Here is a 23,933-nt window from a genome sequence, read left to right as displayed (position 1 = left end):
TGTGCAGAGTTTTACTATAGATCCTAAGGCTATAAAGAGGGTCATAATCGTTACCATTATATGGGGGAGACAGATGTGAACATTTATATTATGTGTGGTGAAGGGCACGAAGGAGGACATACTACTTTAGGCCAAGTTCACACACTGCAGACTTGGGGTGGGGGGGATTTGCAGTGTGATCCCACTGGTCTTGGTGCAGTGGGCTTTGCTCAGTAACAGGATGATGGTTATATTCAGACTCCATGTGGTGATAATATTTGGTCATGGTGTGGCGGCATTATTTTGCATTTATACAAGTGTTATTGGTTTTGATATGTGGGTGCTGTTCAGTATCACTATGTAGTATGTATTATTTGGTAATTGTATGACTAGTTTGTTGATGCATTACTAAAAAGAAATGTAGCTATTTATAGATTTGTTTAATTTAATTATTTTTAAATGTATCAGTAATTACTGTGGGACACTTTGGTAGGACTATTTTTTATTACTGTTTACTCTGGAGATCTTTGGTTTGTTAGCTGCAACTGATTCCACTGTTTGCAGGCGGTGCGGTGCTGAGCGAGCGTCAGGCAGTGCGGTGCTGAGCGAGCGTCAGGCAGTGCGGTGCTGAGCGAGCGTCAGGCCGTGCGGTGCTGAGCGAGCGTCAGGCCGTGCGGTGCTGAGCGAGCGTCAGGCCGTGCGGTGCTGAGCGAGCGTCAGGCCGTGCGGTGCTGAGCGAGCGTCAGGCCGTGCGGTGCTGAGCGAGCGTCAGGCCGTGCGGTGCTGAGCGAGCGTCAGGCCGTGCGGTGCTGAGCGAGCGTCAGGCCGTGCGGTGCTGAGCGAGCGTCAGGCCGTGCTGAGCGAGCGTCAGGCAGTGCGGTGCTGAGCGAGTGTCAGGCCCTGCGGTGCTCAGCAAGGGTCAGGCCATGAGGTGCTCGGTGAGCGTCAAGCGGTGCGGTGCTCAGAAAGCGTCGGGCACTGTTACTTTGGCTGCTGCTGGTTTGTACTTTTTTAAGAGGTTCTTGAAGGTATTCCAGTGTTCTATTCACATCAATGGTACAATGCTGTAATACTGCTATATAGTCGGCTGATAGATGGATCTTCAGATGTGATAATGGCCTGTCCTAAGGATAAGACCTGAAACTGTAAAGGTTGGAACATGGACTTGATGCTGTGCAGTGGACTACTCTGAAATTAAATTTAATTTTATTCCTATATATCTGTCTATCTAAATTCGCAATTTAATATTTTTCTAATATACAGTACTGTAATTAGACATTCCCTATCCTTCCCTCACTTCTTTAACTGCTTTATTTTTTATATTTCCTCTATAATGTCGCTTCGTTTGAAAATCCCAGTGCATGCTAGGAGGCTCAAGCGAGTCATGATCAGGGGGCAGAGGCTGTGGTCACTGTCGCAGCCTTTGCCCCCTCCCTGAAATTAATTGTCATCAGTGACGTCCATTTCAGGAGCTGGGATCGTCCCTGCTCTATTGATTATATGCCGGATGTCAATTACCACGGATAGTCAGTGGAATCTTGTAAGTGTGCAGAATTCTTCTTAGTGCACAATGGCAGTGCACTTCCTTCGCCGGCTCTGATTACAAGTGACAAGCTGACAGCAGACCGCACGGTCAGTGCAAATGCTAAGTAAAGAACGAGCAAGCAGAGACCAGAGCCATTCCCACAAGTACGTCACTTGTGGGAATGGCTCTGGACATTCTGGTCACTTCTGGACAGAGCTGGCGAAGGAGTACACTGTCATTGTGCACTGAGAAGAATAGTGCACAGTGGTAAGATTCTACTGAGCATCTGTTGGAATTGATAGCTGGTGCATACAAAATAAAACACGGATTAGCCTGGCCCCTGAAATGGAGGTCACTGATGATGTTTTGTTTCAGCAAGAGGGCAGAGGCTGCAGATTGACCAGAGTCTCTACCCCTTAATGATGTTTGAGTATCCCAGGGTGCAATGGGGATTTTTAAACAAAGTGTCATCATAGAGGAAGTAGTAAAACAATAAAGCAGAGTAGTGAGAGAATTTTTCATTAACGTATTTTAGAAAAAAGATTGGATTATAACAGATTTAGAAGTAAAGTAAAATTTAGTTTTGGACCACCTCTTTAATGAATCAGAGCCAATAAGTATAGGCCACTTATCAGGGGCCACTGCTTTGTGCTTGACCCCAGGAAAAAATTCGCCAGCCAGCCCCTGATTCCCAGCCAGGCTGAGTGTCAGACTGTCAGTGTCTAAAGCTCAGCGCCGGTGCGTCGTGTACACTGCAGTGTCCTAGAGGCTCCTCCTGCTCTGTTGCACCTCTGGAGGCAGGCAGGCAGGTGGTAGCCATTGGTGGTTGTACTGCTCACGGGCGGCTCAGCACGGTGTCTGCACCCGGCAGAGACTCAAACGGGCGCATCAGGCACAGTCAAAACAGCAGCACGGTAATAGTCTACTTACTGGACTGGTAAATGTATATCCTGGCTAAAATAAAGATTAATTCCTAATGTGTATACACAGTGTGCAGAATTATTAGGCAAATGAGTATTTTGATCACATGATAATTTTTATACATGTCATCCTACTCCAAGCTGTATAGGCTTGAGAGCCAACTACAAATTAAGTAAATCAGGTGATGTATCTCTGTAATGAGGAGGAGTGCGGTGTAATGACATCAACACCCTATATAAGGGGTGCTTAATTATTAGGCAACTTCCTTTCCTTTGGCAAAATGGGTCAGAAGAGAGATTTGACGGGCTCTGAAAAGTCCAAAATTGTGAGATGTCTTGCAGAGGGATGCAGCAGTCTTGAAATTGCCAAACTTTTGAAGCGTGATCACCGAACAATCAAACGTTTCATGGCAAATAGCCAACAGGGTTGCAAGAAGCGTGTTGGGCAAAAAAGGCGCAGAATAACTGCCCATGAATTGAGGAAAATCAAGCATGAAGCTGCCAAGATGCCATTTGCCACGATTTTGGCCATATTTCAGAGCTGCAACGTTACTGGAGTATCAAAAAGCACAAGGTTTACCATACTCAGGGACATGGCCAAGGTACGGAAGGCTGAAAAACGACCACCTTTGAACAAGAAACATAAGATAAAACGTCAAGACTGGGCCAAGAAATATCTTAAGACCGATTTTTAAAAGGTTTTATGGACTGATGAAATGAGTGACTCTTGATGGGTCAGATGAATGGGCCAAAGGCTAGATCAGTAAAGGGAAGAGAGCTCCACTGCGACTCAGACGCCAGCAAGGTGGAGGTGGGTACTGGTATGGGCTGGTATCATCAAAGATGAACTTGTGGGACCTTTTCGGGTTGAGAATGGAGTGAAGCTCAATTCCCAGATCTACTGCCAGTTTCTGGAAGACAACTTCTTGAAGCAGTGGTACAGGAAGAAGTCGGTATCGTTCAAGAAAAACATGATTTTCATGCAGGACAATGCTCCATCACATGCATCCAACTACTCCACAGCGTGGCTGGCCAGTAAAGGTCTAAAAGATGAAAAAATAATGACATGGCCTCCTTGTTCACCTGATCTGAACCCCATAGAGAACCTGTGGTCCCTCATAAAATGTGAGATCTATAGGGAGGGAAAACAGTCCACCTCTGGGAGCAGTGTCTGAAGGCTGTGGTGGCTGCTGCATGCAATGTTGATCGTAAACAGATCAAGCAATGACAGAATCTATGGATGGTCGGCTGCTGAGTGTCATCAGAAAGAAAGGGGGCTATATTGGGCACTCATTTTTTGGGGTTTTGTTTTTGCATGTCAGAAATGTTTATTTCTAAATTTTGTGCAGTTATATTGGTTTACCTGGTGAAAATAAAAAAGTGAGATGGGAATATATTTGGTTTTTATTAAGTTGCCTAATAATTCTGCACAGTAATAGTTACCTGCACAAACAGATATCCTCCTAAGATAGCCAAATCTAAAAACCCCACTCCAGCTTCCAAAAATATTAAGATTTGATATTTATGAGTCTTTTGGGTTGATTGAGAACATAGTTGTTGATCAATAATAAAAAAAATCTTTAAAATACAACTTGCCTAATAATTTTGCACACGGTGTATACACCCCTAGTGCCGGCCCCCAGTAGCTTATATGTCCCCCCAGTAACTTGTATGTCCCCCCCAGACGTGCGCTGTTTATTATGTTAATATTTTATTGTATTTTTTTTATCGCGTGGGGGGCCCCCATTCAGACTTTTGCTACGGAGCCCCATGATTTCTATGTACGCCCCTGCCAGCAGCAATTGGTTGGGAGCTATGATATAATTGGATTGGAAGTTAGTGTAAGATAAAAGTTATGATAAATACTATGAAGAGCAGTAAAGGTTGTCATCTTCCTTTCTAATGCAACTAAGAGAGGGGTACATCATCACTCAATCATCCTCCCTTATTTCTCTGCCAGAATTGCACTAATAAATGTGCCCTGTAACATTGTAGTGGGGTTGATAAATTGTGTATTGTCCAATGTGAAATAGCTTTGCCCTTTACACTTCAGTTCAGCAATTCTGTTGATTTATATGGCTTTGTGCTTTGAAACTGTCATTGGCATTGTACTCTGAAACACATCTGAATCGCTACACATTCAGGAAGATTGCAAAGCCTTATTGTGGCCTAGTGATAACACACTAGCTTGAATCATAGTCCCCTAGTCACCCTTTCCTTTATTTTAATAAAAAAAAAATATTTCTTTTTTATCTTGTATTTGTTACTGGGGTTTGCTGCACTTTTTTTTTAATCTTTTTTTAAAGTTTTGTATATTTGTCTTCAACCGTGCAAAAATATAATTAGATGAATTCTGAACTTCAATAGGTTACGCGAATGCAAATGCACAAAAAAGTTTGGTATATATGTCCCTTATCCTATTATATACAGTGACAAGCAAAAGGGTAACAATTTTTTTGAACTTTTTACTTTCATGCTCCATATCTCACCATCCACTACAACTTTTAAGCCAGAATCACACTTGGGAGTGATTCACGCACAACTCGCATCACATCACCCAGCACAGCCTGCTGCTCTCCAGACAGGAGTGTCTTAGTGGCATAGAAAAGCAAAAGCATTCAGTAAACCGCTCCTGTCCGGAGAGCGGCAGGCCATGTCGGATGATGCAATGCGAGTCACTCACAAGTGTGACTCTGGCCTTAGAGTGAGACTACCTTCATTTTATAGACAATCATCTTGGCTATCTCATACATAAATTTGACTTACAACTATTTAGCATTTTATTAGTTATTCAGATTATTGTCATGTCACAGCATTGTTACTGTTTTGCTTCTGGTGTATGAAAATCTTTTCTTTTCCTATATACTACAAATTACAACTTTATCCTCACATTCCCTAATAGCTCAGAGTTTCATTAGGTAAATTCCCAAGCGAACGGTCACTGGTTTAAATAGAGGAGCAGCCATGAAGAAGATTTCCCAGGAAAAGAGCAACCATATCATCCAGTTCATTGATAGTAGTGTCTCGGGCAAGAAGATTGGTAAACTACATTATGTGAGTGCAATGACAGTTGGAAGAATAAGAAATTAAGTCCATTGATCCATTCAAAAGCCAAGAGTTGGACGTGCAGGCAAAATAGTCAACAACTAGGCTCATCACAAGGTCTATCAGTTCTGGTGTGACAAACATGGCAGTGGACCTGGCTCATATGCTTCATAATAGTGAGATCACAGACTTCCATGCAAGCACCATGCAAAGCATTTTACACAATGTAATGGAGGCCCTTAAAAAAGAGAAGGAGCCTCAAATTCAATATCATCATAAGAAGCTTTGGCTCAAATTGCAAAGAAGTAAGAAAAGTGGACAGTGGAAGACTGGACACGGGTGATTTGGAGCAATGACACAAAAGTCAATGGCCTAGGCTCTGATGGGTGCAAATGGGTCTGGAAGAAGAAAGGGAAAAAGGTCCTAACGGATCGAGAAAGTGAAGAAACTGTCAAGGTTGGTGGAGGAAGCCTGATGATATGGGGGGGTGTGTTTCACAGCCAAAAGCATTAGATTCTTAACTAGGAACAATTATAGTCTCAATGCTGAGCTATAGGTGAGTATCTTACAAGACAAGTTATGTTGTACACTCGAGTAGTATGTGTATGAAAAGGATGAAATAGTGTTCCAGCAGGAAAAAGACCCAAAGCAAAAATGGTTTTGACGCCATTTCGGTGCAGTTTTCTGCCAGGAGATTAAAATTTGGTGCTAAAATATCTGCACCAAATTTCATCTGGCAGAAAACCACACAGAAACGTATCAAAAATGTTTTTGTGCATTTTTTTCCCCAAGAGATGCAGATTTGGTGCTGAAATTTATATGCCATATTTCTGCACTAAATCTGCATCTCCTGGCAAAAAAAATACATAATTATATTGCATCACAACTGCATCAAGAACGCATCATGTTTTGATGCATTTTTGCCAGGAGATGCATATTTTGTGCATTAATATGGTGTATAAATTTCAGCACAAAATCTACATCTCTTGGCAAAAAAAAAAAAAGAAAAAAAAGCATTTTGCTAGGAGATTCAGGTCTGTCAACTCAGTTCACCTAAAGTGAGGTATTTGAGTTCTATGTGGTCACCTGAGGTCACTTTACCTACAGTCACTGGTGGGGTATTGTGGGAACTTCCAGCTATGACCGCAGATAAACTAAGTGACGTAATACCTCACAGGAGTAGCTAAGTCCATCTTTCCCTAAAGCCACAGCATGTGGACATGTGCTATGTCAGTGCACTGTGACTTCAGTATGTATGTAGAGTCAGCATTGTCATGAGATCTCATGTGGATTACATCAGACCTGGGTGTTTAGAGTTAATATAGGGGTGAAAGAGGGTGGGGTATTTTATTTCAGATAAAGGATTTTTTCGGTATTTGTGTTTATTTCTTTTCCCTTACAGATTAGCAATGGGGGAGTCTCATAGACACCTCCCATTACTAATCTAGGGCTTACTGGCAGCTGTAAGCTGTCGTTAACCTTTTAAATCGGGATGAGTCAGGTAAGGTGTTGGGATTGTCGCATCTAATGGATGCAACAATTCTGGGTGGCTGCAGGCTGCTATTTTTAGGCTGACGAGATCCCAATAACCATGGATCTCCCCAGCCTGAAAATACCAACTCCCCAGCTGTCAGCTTTTTCATGGTTGGGTAACAAAATTGGGAGGGATCACACGTCGTTTTTTTTAAATTATTTATCTAAATAATTTAAAAAAAAAAAAAAGCCACATGGGGTATTTTGATACACAGCCAAGATAAGCACACGGCTGGGGGCTGCATCCTGCCGCCATATGCTTTATGCTGTGCTGGGTATCATAATATGGGGTTATCCTACGCAATTTTTTTTTTCAGTTATTTATTTTTACAGCACTATAGGGACATAGACAAGAGTGTGATTCCAAGCAGTCAGACACCCTGTCACACAGGATGAGGTCGCGGAGACTGCAACCAATCGAAGACGCTGGGATTGCCGTTGTTTGGGAGAAGCAGTGAATATGTATGAGGGTAATGAGCGGACCTGGAAGTAGTGTTACAGTCGCATGGAAGACTCTGTAAGTATAAAGTCCCTGCTCTAATCCCCCTAGCCCTTTCTACCACCATTTTAAAGCGCATAATTCGGGTCCCCATATATAGACTTATATGGAGATTGACATCCAGCCAGATATACGGAATTCCAATCCCGAAAAGGGATTTATTTATTTTTTTGTTTTTTTAAATCTAGTTGGACCCGCCAATTCCAGATATCTGCCCATCACTAGTCATAATGTACAATTCCATCGAATGTGGAGGTGTATGTGGTACCCCTTATCTCTTGGGCTCCTGTGCAGTTACACCAATATGTCCGCCCCTGGTTATTACCTGAGAAGCTATTATCAATGTCGAACACTTTTTCCAGCACACCTTAAGAAAAAGTGTTAGGCATAGCTGACCCACTGCGCTTTCTGAGGCGTTTCTGCACAGCTGGTGTAGTTCAGTTGCGAAAAATTGCCCAGATTTCACCATCTATATTGCAAAAGTAAACATCCTGAATTTAAATTAACATTTTATTCTGAAATCAAGCTTAACTTATGCATCGTGTGGATGAGATTTGCTAGACTGTTACTCACAATGAGGGAACTGTACTATATACAGTGTATTATATACCCTGGAGATCCGGATGGAACATTTGCAGCATGTCCGCCTCATGTAAACAAACCGTTAAACTAACAGAAAGCCATTTCATTACCAGACAAACAATACACTGAAAACATTAGAAAGCAAAATTGTATTTGCTTGTAAACATTTACTTACCATTCTGTAAAGGGAGGGTTGGAATTATCCATAATTTTAGTCCATGGCTTAAACCATGCAATATTTTCAGACGCCCTTCCCCATACTTTCTCGGGGTCGTGCACTGAAGAATGGAACACCTGATCATAGTCTTCCGGATGCGCTGAGGAGTAGGATCTGCTGCTGAGGTGTTCGTAGTGTACGACAGAGCAGGCCGGAGGTGTCCTGATCCAGGCAGTAAGTGATGAGGAATCCCTCTGACAGGAGATTTGCCTTGTAAGTCCTTTCCTTTTTGATGTGTTCATGCATGATATGCTGAGCGCACTGTTTTTCAGTCCACCCTGTTTGAGCACATGTTTTGAGACAGATTTTAACCCAAAGTACATTTTCTTAAGTTTGCAGCTGACTTTTCTGGCAACAGATGTGTGTATTTAGTGAGAGGGCAGGAAAAGTTGGAAAACCAGCACTGGATGTTCACTCCCCGCAGACAGGTTGTGCACTGAATGAACTCTGCAGTCTCAGATGAGGCGTCTTCGATTCCTGAACAGGTTTTCCGGACATGTGCGATTCCTGAGAACTAAAAATTGCACAATGTTAGATGTGGATAGCATCAAAGAAACTAATGTCTGAGCTAGTTGCTCATTTACTTATTGCATAACCTTTTCCTTTATTTTATATGAGGCTACAAAACACTCAGGTCATAAGCCACAGTGTATATATCTGGAGATATGACTATGATTACATGTATGTAGTAAATATTAGAATGTGTGACACTAACCTAAGAAGTATATTATTGAATAGTTTGTTAAACAACACAGTTTTCTAATTGAAAAAACAACAAATTGTTGTAAATTCTTTATAACCATTATATAAACTTTATAGGGGTCATTATCAGAGGCTTTTAAAATTAAAAAAATAATAATTCTGGACTATGAGAAAATGTAAAAGTGCTTAGGTTTTGTGGCAAATGTACCAAATTGATTGTATTACCAAATGCATGTTAAATTTGGTCGATGTTTAATGAAAACATCTCAATCTAAAGGGGGCTTTACACGCTACAATATCGTTAATGTTTTATCGTCGGGGTCACGTTGTTAGTGACGCACATTCGGCGTCATTAACGATATCGCAGCGTGTGACACTGACCAGCGACCTTAAGTGACCTCAAAAATGGTGAAAATCGTTCACCATGGAGAGGTCGTCCCAAAACCAAAAATCGGTAATGGTTGATTATCGATGTTGTTCATCGCTCCTGCGGCAGCACACATCACTATGTGTGACACCACAGGAGCGAGGAACCTCTCCTTACCTGCCGCCGGCCGCAATGAGGAAGGAAGAAGGTGGGCGGGATGTTACGTCCCGCTCATCTCCGCCGCTCCGCTTTGATTGGCCGGCCACTTAGTGACGTCGCGGTGACGTCGCTGATGCCGAACGTCCCTCCCCCTTGAGGGAGGGATTGTTTGGCAGTCACAGCGATGCCGCCGACCAGGTAAGTGCGTGTGACGCTGCCATAGCGATAATGTTCACTACGGCAGCAATCACAAACAATCGCACACATGACGGGGGCAGGTGCTTACACGCTCGATATTGCTAGCAATTGCTAGCGATGTCGTAGTGTGTAAAGCCCGCTTAAGACTTCTAATCTACTGATTTACATTGCAAAAAAAAGTCACATACATCGGGTGAAATAAGTATTGAACAAGTCACCAATTTTCTAAGCAACTATATTTCTAAAGGTGCTATTCACAAGAATTATCGGACCAGATCTTGGTAACAACCCATCCAATCCACAGAAGCAAATAAATCAAACCATAAATTAAGTTACAGTGGGTGAAATAAGTATTAAACACGTCACCAATTGTCTAAGGAAATATATTTCTAAAGATGCTATGTCTCACTAGACGTTAGTAGCAACCCATCCAATCCACAGAAGCAAATAAATCAAACCATAAATTAAGTTACAGTGGGTGAAATAAGTATTAAACACGTCACCATTTGTATAAGTAAATAATTTCTAAAGATGCTATGTCTCACTAGACGTTAGTAGCAACCCATCCAATCCACAGAAGCAAATAAATCAAACCATAAATTAAGTTACAGTGGGTGAAATAAGTATTAAACACGTCACCAATTGTCTAAGTAAATATATTTCTAAAGGTGCTATGTCTCACTAGACGTTAGTAGCAACCCATACAATCCACAGAAGCAAATAAATCAAACCATAAATTAAGTTACAGTGGGTGAAATAAGTATTAAACACGTCACCATTTGTATAAGTAAATAATTTCTAAAGATGCTATGTCTCACTAGACGTTAGTAGCAACTCATCCAATCCACAGAAGCAAATAAATCAAACCATAAATTAAGTTACAGTGGGTGAAATAAGTATTAAACACGTCACCAATTGTCTAAGTAAATATATTTCTAAAGGTGCTATGTCTCACTAGACGTTAGTAGCAACCCATACAATCCACATCAGCAAAGAAATTAAACCATAGATGTAAATTTAGTGATCTGTAATGAGAGATTACACAGGGAAAAGGTATTGAACACATGAAGAAAGAGAAGTGCAAAAAGCCATGGAAAGTCATGACACCAGCTTAAATTTTTCACTAATTAGAAAGCTGTCCTGACACTTTGTGAAACATAATATCATCTTGTTCAAATGATGGCCTACAAAAAGGTGTCTCATTACCAAGGTGTCACACAAGAAACATCTCATGATAGATAAAATCAGTGAGCTGTCTCAGGACCTTTACAACCTAATTGTTGCAAAACATACTGATGTCATTGGTTACAGAAGAATTTTTAAACTACTGAAGGCTCCAGTGAGCACTGTTGGGGCCATAATCCAGAAGTAGAAAGAACATAATTTCACCATAAATCAGCCACAACCAGGTACTCCCTACAAGATTTCTGACAGTGGAGTGAAAATAATTATCAGAAGAGTTGTCCAATAGCCAAAAGCCACCTGTGGAGAATTACAGAAAAACCTGGAATCAGTAGGTAGAGTTGTTTCAAAGAAAACAATAAGTAATGCACTCAACCTCCATGGCCTTTATGCACGCTTACCACGCAAGACTCCATGGCTGAAAAAACAGCATGTTCAACTCCGTTTAAAGTTTGCTCAACAACATTTAGACAAACCTGTGAAGTTCTAGGAGAATGGGGTTTGGTCAGATAAAACCAAAATTGAATTTTGAATGCAATAGTACACATCATATTTGGAGGCTAAAATGCACTGCATGTCAGCCCAAAAACATCATCCACCAATGAAGCTTGAAGGTAGGATCCTTTTTCCTCACTGTATAGCAAAGTTTATGCTACAGTGGCAAGTGGTATATTTCAGGGAAATATCTCAAATGTACACCTTCAACATAAAAAAAAAATATATAAAGAGTCTTGTGAAGGAATTCTTCATTAGAAACAGAACTTTAAGAGAATAATATGGTTGTGGACTCCATACAGTCCCTCAAGAAATGACTATGGTCATGTAACACATAGCAGCTCAGATAACAGTACTGTACCCATGCACCTGTGTCCATCACATGACCAGGATCATTTTTCACACTATATTTATAAAAGTAAAACTGCACACTAAATGACTCCTAGAAGAGATCTTCAGGATCATGTATGGTGCATAGAATGCCTAGTAAAAAGACAACAAAGCGGCCCTTATCTGGTATGCAAAGGAAATATTCAATTCATCCTAGCAAGGGCATATGATTGTGGTGGCAGATGGCCCGTGGTAGTGGGGGCCACTGGCCCAGACCCTACGTCAGCTAGCAGTAGCAATTTAAAAGAGATTACCCAGTTCTGCACCAGGAGAAAAAAAAATATTTTAGAAATCCATAGTTTATTGATTCATCTTAAAAAAACATATGCTACAGATTTCAGGCATGTGGTGCCCTTACCCATGAATAAGGGCACCACATTCCTGAAACAAGTAATATATGTTTTTTAATATGATTCAGTAAACTATGGATTTCTAAAATATTTTTTTCTCCTCATGCAGAACTGGACAATCTCTTTTCAACTGTTACTCCCATCATCCACCTGGGAACCGGCCTAGGATTTCCTCTGTGCACAACACCTTATTGTTGCACTGGTTTTCTGCTTGGATGGGTGAGCACACTATTACAATTGTTTTATTTACTCAAGCCTACTTCAGTTTGATGTGCATCTGTGACCAGTGGCACATGGCAGTGACATCTAGCCAGATCAGACATGACAATCTCAGCTGCGCCACTGCGCCGTCACAGAGGAGGAAGCTGTGAGATTTGGGAAATGGGGAAAGTGAGTGCAATTTGTTTTTTTTATGAAAATTAAGAACTATATATACCAGGAATGGGCTCACGATAAAGACATTTAAAACTGGAGGGGGCCCAGGATAAGAACATACAGTGGCAAGCAAAAGGGTAACAATGTTCTGAACTTTCCATATCACATTATCCACTACATCCTTGAGTGTGAGACTACCTTCATTTTCTAGACAATCATCTTGGCTATCTCATACATAAATTTGACTTGCAAATATTTAGCATATGATTAGTTATGCAGATTTTTGTCATGTTAATTCATTGTTAGTGTTTTGCTCTTGGTGTTTTATTTTTTTTTCTTCCTGTTTACTACAAATTACAACCTGTTCTCAAATTCCTTAATAGCTCAGTGTGGTATTAGGTTGATTTCCAAGCAAAAAGTCACTGGTTCGAATCGTTCAGCAGCTATGAAGATTTCCTAGTGCAGAGAAACAGCATCATCCAGTTCAAAGCGGTTTCTTGGCCAAAAAAATTGCCAAACTGCATCATGTGAGTGCCTTTACAGTTGGAAGAATACAAATGAAATATGTCCATCCATTCAAAAGCCAAGAGGTGGATGTCCGGGCAAAATATTGGAGTCAACAAGTCGGCTCATCACAAGGTCTATTAGTTCTCGTGCGAAAAATATGTCAGTCGAGGTGGCTCGTATGTGTCATAATAATGAGATCACAGAAGTCCATGCAAGCACAGTGTGATGCAAGTTACACAAGTCTGGAACGGTGGCTCGAAAATAGGTATAAAAGCCTTGACTTCAATATCATCATAAGAAGTGTCGGCTCGACTCTGCAAAGAAGTAATAAAAGTGGACAGTAGAGGATTGGAAATGTGTGATTTGGATGGATGAGACAAAAGTCAATAGACTAGACTCTGATGGTGGCAAATGAGTCTGGAGGAAGCAAAGAAACTAACGGATACAGAAATTGAAGGAATTGTCACGATCAGTGGAGGAAGTTTGAAGATTTGTTATTGTTTCATAGCCAAAAACATTGGATACTTGACCAGGATCAATAGTGGTTTCAATGCTGTATATGTATGATACAGATATGTCTGTATCCTACAAGATGAGTTACTGTGTACACTCAAGTACTATCAGTATGAAAAGGACGACATAGTGTTCCAGCAGGACAACGACCCGAAGCATTCTGTATGTCAAGATTGGTGAAAAAATGGTTAAATGACAATGAAGTAGAGCTGCTGGATTGGCCTCCATAGTCCCCAGACCTCAAGCCAATGGAAGACTTGCAGGTAGAGTTGAATAAAAAGCTGTATACCTACCAAAGTGAGTTGACCAGAATGCACTAACATTGGTAACAAGTAGAAGAGACCTGGGACCCGATTTCAGTTGAGACTTGCTTGAATCTGATCGAGAGCATGCCCAGAAGGATTCAGGCAGTGTTCAAAGCGAAAGAAGATTTACAAAATACTAACAAAATAATAAAAATTAAAATGTAGATTTTTAGGAGCAAAACATCAACAATGCAGTGACATTACAAGAATCTGCATAATTATTTTTATGCTAAAAATTTGCAAGTCAAATCCATGTATGAGATAGCCAAGATGTGTGTCTATGAAATGAAGGTAGCCTCACATTCAAAGCTGCAGTGGAAGGGCAGATATGGCGTCTGAAAGCAAAAGTTCAAAACATTAATAGCTTTTGCTTGTCACTGTACATACTAGGATGGGAGACATATATAACAGGATGCAGGATATATTTACCAGGAAGGGGTACAAGATGGGGATATATACCAAGATTGGAGGCTTATATCTTTATGGGACTTGGACAGCTACAAGGGCCTACACATCTGACTAACATGCAGGAGGGTTGGGGGTAGTCAGGTCCAAATTTTGCATCGGGGCCAACAGACTAATTATGCCACTGCATCGTAGCGTACACTAGGTAGATGGTTGAACAAAAGATGTGACCCTATGATGTACTGGAGAACCTGTCACTAGTTCAGGTCTTCAGTGACAAAACACCTGCTAGCTCTACTTGCCTCCAGTGTAAAGGCTACTTTACACACTGCGATATCGGTCCCGATATTGCTAGTGTGGGTACCCGCCCCCATCTGTTGCGCGACACGGGCAAATCGCTGCCCGTGCCGCACAACAGCCGTCACACATGCATACCTGTCCGGCGACGTCGCTGTGACGGGCGAACCGCCTCCTTTCTAAGGGGGCGGTCCGTGCGGCGTCACAGCGACGTCACTGAACCGCCGCCCAATAGCAGCGGAGGGGCGGAGCTGAGCGGGACGTAACATCCCGCCCACCTCCTTCCTTCCTCATAGCGGCCGGGAGGCAGGTAAGGGGAGCTTCCTCGTTCCTGCGGCGTCACACGCAGCGATATGTGCTGCCGCAGGAACGAGGAACAACCTCGTTACTGCTGCAGTAACGAGATTTGAGAATGGACCCCCATGTCGCCGATTAGCGATTTTGCACGTTTTTGCAACGATGCAAAATCGCTTATCGGTGTCACACGCAACGGCATCGCTAATGCGGCCGGATGTGCGTCACGAATTCCGTGACCCCAACGACTCCGCATTAGCGATGTCGCAGCGTGTAAAGCCCGCTTAAGGCACCGATTCACAAGCACCAGTGAAATGTTGCACATTGGTTGGATGAATGTTCTTCTCTGCTAATCACATGCTCTGTAGACTGAAAGGGAAAACAGAGCACAATAGGGTCTTATCTGGTGAATAATGTTAAGTGAGAGATAGGAATAGCTCACCTTTTTGGATTGTTTAAACCCACAACTGAGGATGTCAGCTAGGACAGCTGCAGCTTTAGGGGTACTTCTCACATAGCGAGATCGCTAGTGAGATCGCTGCTGAGTCACAGGTTTTGTGATGTACCAGTGACCTCATCAGCGATCTCGCTGTGTGTGACACTAAGCAGTGACCTGGCCCCTGCTGTGAAATCGCTGATTGTTACACACTGTTCTGGTTCATTTTTTGCTTGTTGGTCCAACGAGCACTGACTCTGTGTAAGCAGCGTACGCTGGTAACCATGGTAAATATTGGGTAACTAAGCAAAGCGCTTTGCTTGGTTACCCAATATTTACCCTGTTTACCAGCGTACACCACTTAGCGCTGGCTCCCTGCACCCGTAGCCAGGGTACACATTGGGTTACTAAGCAAAGCGCTTTGCTTAGTAACCCCAGGTAACCCGTTATTTACCCTGGTTACAAAGCACAGAGTCGCTGGTGGCTGGTCGCTGGTGAAATCTGCCTGATTGACAGCTCACCAGCGACCATGTAGCGACGTACCAGCGATCCTGACCAGGTCGTATCGTGGTCAGAATCGCTGGTACGTCGTTTAGTGAGACGGTACCCTTACTCTCTGGCTGGGAGCACCCGCCGTGAAGACAACATAGTGGAGGAATGGAACTAGTAGTCTGTGCTTCTGCTGATTCAAGAAAATCCGAGAAGGCAATTTGAAAAAATGGTATATTCTCTACGCATTTCAAAACTTAGCCACCTTCTTCATCTGGAGAACCATAATATAGATTCTATTATTGTTGTTCTTCTCATGAAGAAGCGGGCTAAGCTTCAAAACGCGTTCAGAATATACCATTTTTCCATATTGCCTTCTTGGATTTCTGCAATCAGCAGACTATTACTTCCATACCTTCACGATGCCAGCAACATTCAAAGATAATTGAGATTTCAAATTGGGATGACCCAGAGAAGGCCAATGTAAGTAAAGTCAATGAGTGCATTAAAAAAGTTGCCATAATGACATTATCTATATTGCATCCATTTTTAAAAATCTAACACAATTATTGACACAAAACTGTCATTTGGATATAAAATATAGATATAGAGATGAAAAATATTTTTTTTTTTTTTTTTTAGTTTTTAGGATAAACAACAAACCATTTTTAAGGGGGTCATCTGAACCCAACCTAACTGGAATGATCATGTTAATTTGTGTGTCAATAAATGGATGGGGCACAGATGGCCTTATAAGTCAGTGTCCACCTTTGTGTTGGAGGTTTTTAGCGTCAGTCCTTAATTCCTTTCACATTTTTTTGTGGCTGGGACCACACGGGGAATACTGTGATCCCCTTGCATGACACTCGGCTCATGCTGGCAGTACAGCAGAGCCGAGTGTCATGCGAGTGTCCCTGCGACTGAGGTCCAATGGTGCGAGCGGACCTCAACTGCGGGGGGCAGGCCGGTGCGGAGGACGGGAGGGCCGGCTCTGAGGAGGGGAGGGAGGGATTTATCTCCCTCTCTGCTCCGTAGCTGGCTATTGCCATTCTCACCCTGCACTTGCGGTACACCAGTGTACTGCGAGTGCAGTGCGATTTTTCTCTCGCCCCATATACTTGAATGGGTGCGAGAGAAAGAGTCTCACATTCCATGCTGTAAATTTCACCTTAGGAGTAGAGTTGTGCTAACCTTAGGCTCGAGGCTCGGGGTTCGGAAAATGTCGTGAAAATCACCATGGTAAGTTGAGCGCTGGGCTTGTGTCTGAGTGATGTCCTGCATTGTGCATGCTGCAGTTAGTGTATGATCAGCTCAAATTTGGCTTCCATTCCGGGATCTGAGTTGTCTTGTTCACGGAGAATAAAAAAAAAAGAAAAACACCGCCCACCCACCCCCGGAAGTGTTTTGCAATGGTTCAAAAGTAAAACACTTCCAGAGGTGGGTGGGCGGTGTTTGTTGTATTTTTTTTATATTTTGTGATCAAGACATCTTATGCGGGTGTCACACGGAATGATATATCTGGAGATATGTCGTCGGGGTCACGTCGTTAGTGACGCACATCCGGCATCGTCAGAGATATCGTACCGTGTGACACCTATGAACGAGCAGAAATACTCACCTTCTCGTTCATCGTTGACACATCGTTCATTTTCATAATCTCGTTCCTCCTTCTGTGCTCCGGTTGTTCGTCGCTCCCGAGGCAGCACACATCGCTCCGTGTGACACCCCGGGAGCGATGAACACAGTTTACCTGCGTCCCGCTGGCAATGCGGAAGGAAGGAGGTGGGCGGGATGTTTACGTCCCACTCATCTCCGCCCCTCCCTCCGCTTCTATTGGCCGGCTGCTGTGACACCGAACGTCCCTCCCCCTTCAGGAAGTGGATGTTCACCGCCCACAGCGACGTCGCCCGGGAGGTAAGTGCATGTGACGGGGGTTAACGACTAATTGCCCGTGACGCACAAACGACAGGGGCGGGTGCGATCGCTTATGCGATCACACGATTTATCATCCCGTGTGACGCCCGCATTAGAGCGCTGAATATAAGTCTAATTTGAGCCGATGATACACTAACTGCAGAGCGCACAATGCAGGGCACCACTCAGACACGAGCCCAGCACTCGAGAAAACAAGGTGATTTTTACGTCATTTTCAAAGCCCGAGCCTAAGGTTCGCTGAACTCTACTTGGGAGGCAAAAAATAATAATACGCTATCTAAGCCCTTGTTTGCATGCTGCATTTTTTATGTGTTTTTTGGTGAAGTTTTGATGCAGTGAGTTGCCCAAATCTGCATGTCTATCCTTATGCCAGCAAAGTCATTGAGAAGCTATATACACGTTGTTTCTTTTTTCCTTGTATTTTTGGGTCCAGAAAAAAGAAGCAGCATTTAATTTGTTGGTGGGGTTTTTTCCCTGCGTTTTTAGCTCTTCCAGCCAAATCATTAAAAAAAGTAGAATTAAAATCGCACCAAAAAACACAAGCATGCGTTTTTCTGCCACAAGGTCAAGGTTTTTTGTGGACTAGTTTTCTGCAGTGTACACACATAGCCTAAGGATTCTCTCCTTTTCTGCTGTTGTGCGACTTATGGGCCCAACTCCGTGGATAACATAAATGGTAATGGTTCAATGGGTGTTGGGGATTCTTCAGCCTCCCACACAGTGATGGAATGACACCCTTCCGATCAGAATCTGGATCATCTTGTAATATCCTTCAAACTGAATAATCCCAATGAGATCGAGACGTAAAGTACATGCCACATGAAATGAAATATACCACGCAATATGCTTTTATTTTGCAGAATATCGCTATATGGAATATTGCAGTCTTCTGCTACATTTCAAATAGCCCAGATGGGCTATAAGAAAGAACTAAAGAGGCAGTTTTAGGCTGTGTGCACACCAGGACTTGACTGGCCATAGGACAATTCTGGTAAATGCCATAAGGGCCGGTCCCTCTAGTGGGCCGGTTCCTGTAATGTGCCGCTCAATCTCCAATCATCACCATTCTCAGCAGCATGCATGCACACTGCACAGCTGAAACCAGTAGGAGCAGGAGGCAGCGTGCTGTTCTGTGCCGCCCCCGCCCTGCTGTGCAGCGCGATCGTGTACCCGGCATGCACACACTGCTGAGGAAAGTGGCGGTGACTGCAGCTTCCTCCATACTAATCAAATGTATTTGCATCTCTGAGCTGTAAATACATTTGAACAATGAAGTGTCAACTTGCAGCATCTTGCTGATGACATCTCACTGCTGCGGGCACCGCTGAGAAACGTCGGGCAGCGGTAAGCACGAGATGCCGAAGATGAAATGTTTATCAATGTGGATTAGTGAGGAGGGTTCAGGTCACATAATGGGGGATTATTTGTGATAGGGGCACAGCTTTGTGAGAGGCAGTGGGGGATTACTATACTCAGAGGGACAGAGTGTGCCTGGGGGGTAGGGGGATATTTTACAAAAGGGCAGTGTGGGGGATATTTTGGAGAGGGGCAATATAGGAGGGATATTTTGCAGAGGGGCAGTATGGGAGGTATATTATGGAGAGAGGCAGCATGGGGTATATTATGGAGAGAGGCAGCATGGGGGGTATAGTATTGAGGAAGGCAGCATGGGGTGTATATTATGGAGACAGGCAGTGTAGGAGGTATATTATGGAAAGAGGCAGCGTAAGAGGTATATTATGGAGAGAGGCAGTGTGGGAGAATATTATGGAGAGAGGCAGCATGGGAGTATATTATGTAGAGTAGCAGCGTGGGAGTATATTATGTCAAGGAGCAGCATGGGAGTATATTATGGAGAGAGGCAGCATGAGGGTATAGTATGGAGAGAGGCAGCATAGGGGTATATTATGGAGAGAGGCAGCGTGGAAGAATATTATGGACAGAGGCAGTGTGGGAGAATATTATGGACAGAGGCAGCGTGGGAGTATATTATGGACAGATGCAGTGTGGGGGAATATTATGCAGAGTGGCAGCGTGGGGATATATTATGGAGAGGCGCAGCATGGGGGTATATTGTGTAGAGAGGCAGTGTGGGTGGTATATTAAGAAGCGTGGCAGCATGGGGGTATATTATGGGGAGGGGCAGCTTGGGGGAATATGATGGAGAGGGGCAGCATGGAGGGCATATTTTGGAGAAGGACAGTGTGAGGGAATATTTTGCAGATAGGCAGTGTAGGGGGAATATTATGAAGAGGGGCAATGTGGGGGGATATTTTGAAAAGGGGCAGTGTTGGAGGGTTTATTATGAAGAGGGACAGTGTGGGGGGATATTTTGGATAAATGCAGTATGTATGTGGGTGGAGATATTTTGTGCAGGAAGTACAGCAATTATTTATTCAGGGGCGCAGCATGGGAGAAATTTATATTTATGGGGCAGTATAATGATACTTTTATTTTTAAAGGCAGTGTGTCGGGAAGTGCTGCTGAAGAACAAAGAGGAAGGTCTTCAAAGATGAGCTGTGTGCATGAAGTCTCATCATGTCGACGTTTGTACTATGGGAAGACATAAGGGACGGGAACGACTCAGATCAGTGAAGATGGCACCTATAAAGGTACCTGGATGTAAATGTTTATTTGTGATACTTACTGCGTCTTATCAGTACTGTGGTTCCTGTATGTGCCGCAGTCTATTAATTATTGATACCAACAACTCCCAGCATATTCTTACCATTGTTAAGGACGAACTGAGAGTTGTAGGTTTGTGTGATACAATTGTACATGGGGTTAAGCATGTTGATTTAGTCATGTACTGATGGTGGTTCTGATGCTACATTCATGTGCTGGTAGTGGTTCTCACACTGCATTCATGTGCTGATGGTGTGTCTGGAATTGCATTCATGTACTGATGGTGGGCCTGGCACTACATTCATGTGCTGATGGTGGTTCTGAACTTGTACACATTTAACAATGCAAAACAAGTTTCATAGTTATGTGAATGCTTACAAATCCTCAAAACTTTGTTTTGAGATTGGAAAGAGAATTTGGCAAGATTCTGCTCAATTTTTAAAACCTTTGAAAAATCAGTCTTAATATATTTCTTGGTCCAGTCTTGACGTTTTATCTTATGTTTCTTGTTCAAAGGTGGTCGTTTTTCAGCCTTCCTTACCTTGGCCATGTCCCTGAGTATGGCACACCTTGTGCTTTTTGATACTCCAGTAACGTTGCAGCTCTGAAATTTGGCCAAACTGGTGGCAAATGACATCTTGGCAGCTTTATATTTGATTTTCCTCAATTCATGGGCAGTTATTTTGCACCTTTTTTGCCCAACACGCTTCTTGCGACCCTGTTGGCTATTTGCCATGAAATGCTTGAATGTTCGGTAATCGCGCTTCAAAAGTTTGGCAATTTCAAGACTGTTGCATCCCTCTGCAAGACATCTCACAATTTTGGACTTTTCAGAGCCTGTCAAATCTCTCTTCTGACACATTTTGCCAAAGGAAAGGAAGTTGCCTAATAATTAAGCACACCTTATATAGGGTGTTGATGTCATTACACCCCACCCCTCCTCATTACAGAGACGCACATCACCTGATTTACTTAATTGGTAGTTGGCTCTCAAGCCTATACAGCTTGGAGTAGGACAACATGTATAAAAAGTATCATGTGATCAAAATACTCATTTGCCTAATAATTCTGCACAGAGTATATTACGAGGCCGCAGCACTATATGGAGAGCAGCATCCTCTTCATTATCTATGGGACCCAGCTCTGTAGGGAAAATAATTACTCAGAAGAAGAAAATCTATTATGAACCAATGATCTGTGGTCTCTGAGTGGATCTGTAGGGAAAATAGCGGCTTTGCCAGGTCCTGCAACTAAGAGCAATAAATAGGCCTGAGCTTTACTGGACACAGCTCTGATTGCCAGTTATATGGTCGTGTTACACAATCTACAAGTGCACAAAGATATTACACATTCACCACGTGACAAGTGGACCTGTGCACCCCCAAATGCCAGGGCTGAATTTTAGTCCCAGTCCCGCCCTGGTTGAACACAATGCCTGTTTCAGTTGTGTCCACTCTGAAAACCAACTGAGCAAGTGCCCAGAAAATGCTCCAAAATATAAAAACATGCATTTCTATGTCACAACGACTTGCTGTTTTTGAGTGTTTAAACTACTTCAAAAGATGTCAAGTGGTTACAAGAAGTGAGTTGACTATTCCTCAATGTTTTACTGCTCTGAAGGCATGCTATACTTTAGAATACAAGGCAATGGGATTGCTCAAAAAAATTACGAAAAATGCAACAAAAAATTGCAACAAAAGACACTTTAGAGAAAACACTGCTAGTGCTTCGTGAACCATGTTGGCCAGTTCCCCCACTGATAAATGTTATGTCCACATACTCTTAGAAGGCCAAGGTCTGGTACAGGGCAAATGAATTGGTGACTGAAGCCTATGATGCATAATTGTGACTTATCTGAGCTGCAGAAAGCACAAGACATAATGCAGAATAAATATATATTGTACCTTGGGGCAGACCCCAGAACAGCATGTAAAAATATAACAAGATACTACACGGTATGTTATAAAATTGCCATAAAGAACGTGGCAGAGAAGAAAACAACTCCGGCAATCTGATCCAAACTAGTCAAGAAAACACTGAGCTGAAAGAAACCTACCAGAATGCAGCTGGCCAGAGAATAGTGGCTTTTCTTTAGTGGTTCCACCTCCTTATGTAGTTGCCAGGGGGAGTGGTGGAGATGAGGAGAGGCAGCATAGAAAGTTTAACTTCTGCAAAACACTGGGAACTTTGTATTGTGCGCGGTCATGCTATCTAGCTGGAGGGAGTACAGAAAAGGAAGGAGTTAATCTAGGAATGCATTGACAGATTCTTCAAGATCCCTTGGGCTGTTATGAAAGTCGTGTTAAGAATCTTTTCACACTTGTAGAATCTGTCCTTCCAATCAACAGATTTGTTTTGTATCAATAACATAACGTATCGTGCAATAAAGTATGTTTGTGCTCATATTTAATGTGTTCAAAGTCTCAACTCTCCACGTAACGATTTATAATGAATTTATTTACGTTCTTCACAGTCATTAGTTTTTGCACAGTTGTGATGTTATAGACATTTGCAAGTTAATAAGGCTTTTAAAATGATCTTCATTCAATTGCTTTCTTTGTTTTATTTATAATTACTGATTAGTATTAATAACAGTTTGTTTTCTTTTGTATATTTATATTTTGCTCTCATAGCTTGAGCTTCTTTTTTGCAATAATCTAGCAGAAGGTAATTTACAATATACCAGCTGGTTCTAAGGGTGAAAAGCTTGATGTAGTGTTGGGGAAAAGACGGATCAGACATTCAGGCCAGGGCCACACAGGGCACTACTGCAATCCTCGCATGACACTCAGCTTGAGCTGGCAACACAGCAGGAACCGAGTGTCATCGAGTGTCACTGCAACTGAGGTCCGATCGTGCGAGCAGACCTCAGCTGCGGGGGGCGAGTCGGCACTAAGGAGGGGTGGGCCAGCGCTGAGGAAGGGCATGCCAGCGCTGAAGAGGGGAGGGAGGGATTTATCTCCCTCTCTCCTCCGTTGTCAGCTATTGCCATTCTCGCCCTGCACTCGCGGTACACCGGTGTAATGCGAGTGCAGTGCGATTTTTCTCTAGCCCCATAGACTTGAATGGGTGCGAGAGAAACAAGGATCGCATTGCACCCCGCAGCATGCTGTGACTGTTTTCTCGGTCCGATTAGGGCTGAGAAAATAATCACTCATGTACATAGGTTAATATTGGTCCAAGTGGAATGTGAGGTTTTATCGCATTCTGTTCACTCTGATTTTCATACCGTGTGGCTTAGGCCTTAGAATTCAAATGGCACATCCGTTTCCTCTGCCTGGAGATAAACTGAGTGGCCAAGTCACTGGCGGACGCAGACAGAAAATTGACCCTGTGCAAAGAACAGTATGTGTCCCCTTTGCAGTCCAATAACTCATTAAAATGCACTAAATTTCACCTGCGGTTAAGGTAGAAACAGCCCTCTTACCTCTTGGGCCCCTGCGCGGCTACACAGGTTTCACCAATGATATGTCAGCCCTTGGGCCAAATAATGCTTTACTCCACTCCAACTTGTGCTAGGGTCACATGAGCATATAAATCAGACGTGTGCTATCTGATTTTTTATTGGGTAGCACTTGGACCAATGTTATTCAATGGTGCAGTGCTGAG

At 42.9% G+C, this 23,933-nt stretch overlaps 1 protein-coding gene across 1 annotated transcript in view; it reads right to left on the bottom strand.

Moving 5' to 3' along the window:
* ACSS3 (acyl-CoA synthetase short chain family member 3) overlaps nucleotides 1-22,523 on the bottom strand; it is a 209,671-nt gene extending 187,148 nt beyond the window's left edge. The window contains exons 1-2 of the mRNA XM_075344762.1: nucleotides 22,381-22,523; nucleotides 8,259-8,814 (exon numbers count right to left, since the gene is read on the bottom strand). Of these exons, the coding sequence (XP_075200877.1) occupies nucleotides 8,259-8,623 (365 nt within the window). The 5' untranslated portion in view covers nucleotides 8,624-8,814; nucleotides 22,381-22,523. The remainder of the gene's footprint in view (nucleotides 1-8,258; nucleotides 8,815-22,380) is intronic.
* Between the last annotated feature and the right edge of the window lie 1,410 nt (nucleotides 22,524-23,933).

This window comes from Anomaloglossus baeobatrachus, chromosome 4, assembly GCF_048569485.1.
Source record: "Anomaloglossus baeobatrachus isolate aAnoBae1 chromosome 4, aAnoBae1.hap1, whole genome shotgun sequence".
NCBI classification, from domain to species: Eukaryota; Metazoa; Chordata; class Amphibia; order Anura; family Aromobatidae; genus Anomaloglossus; species Anomaloglossus baeobatrachus.
This window is presented reverse-complemented; position numbering and strand designations above follow the sequence as displayed.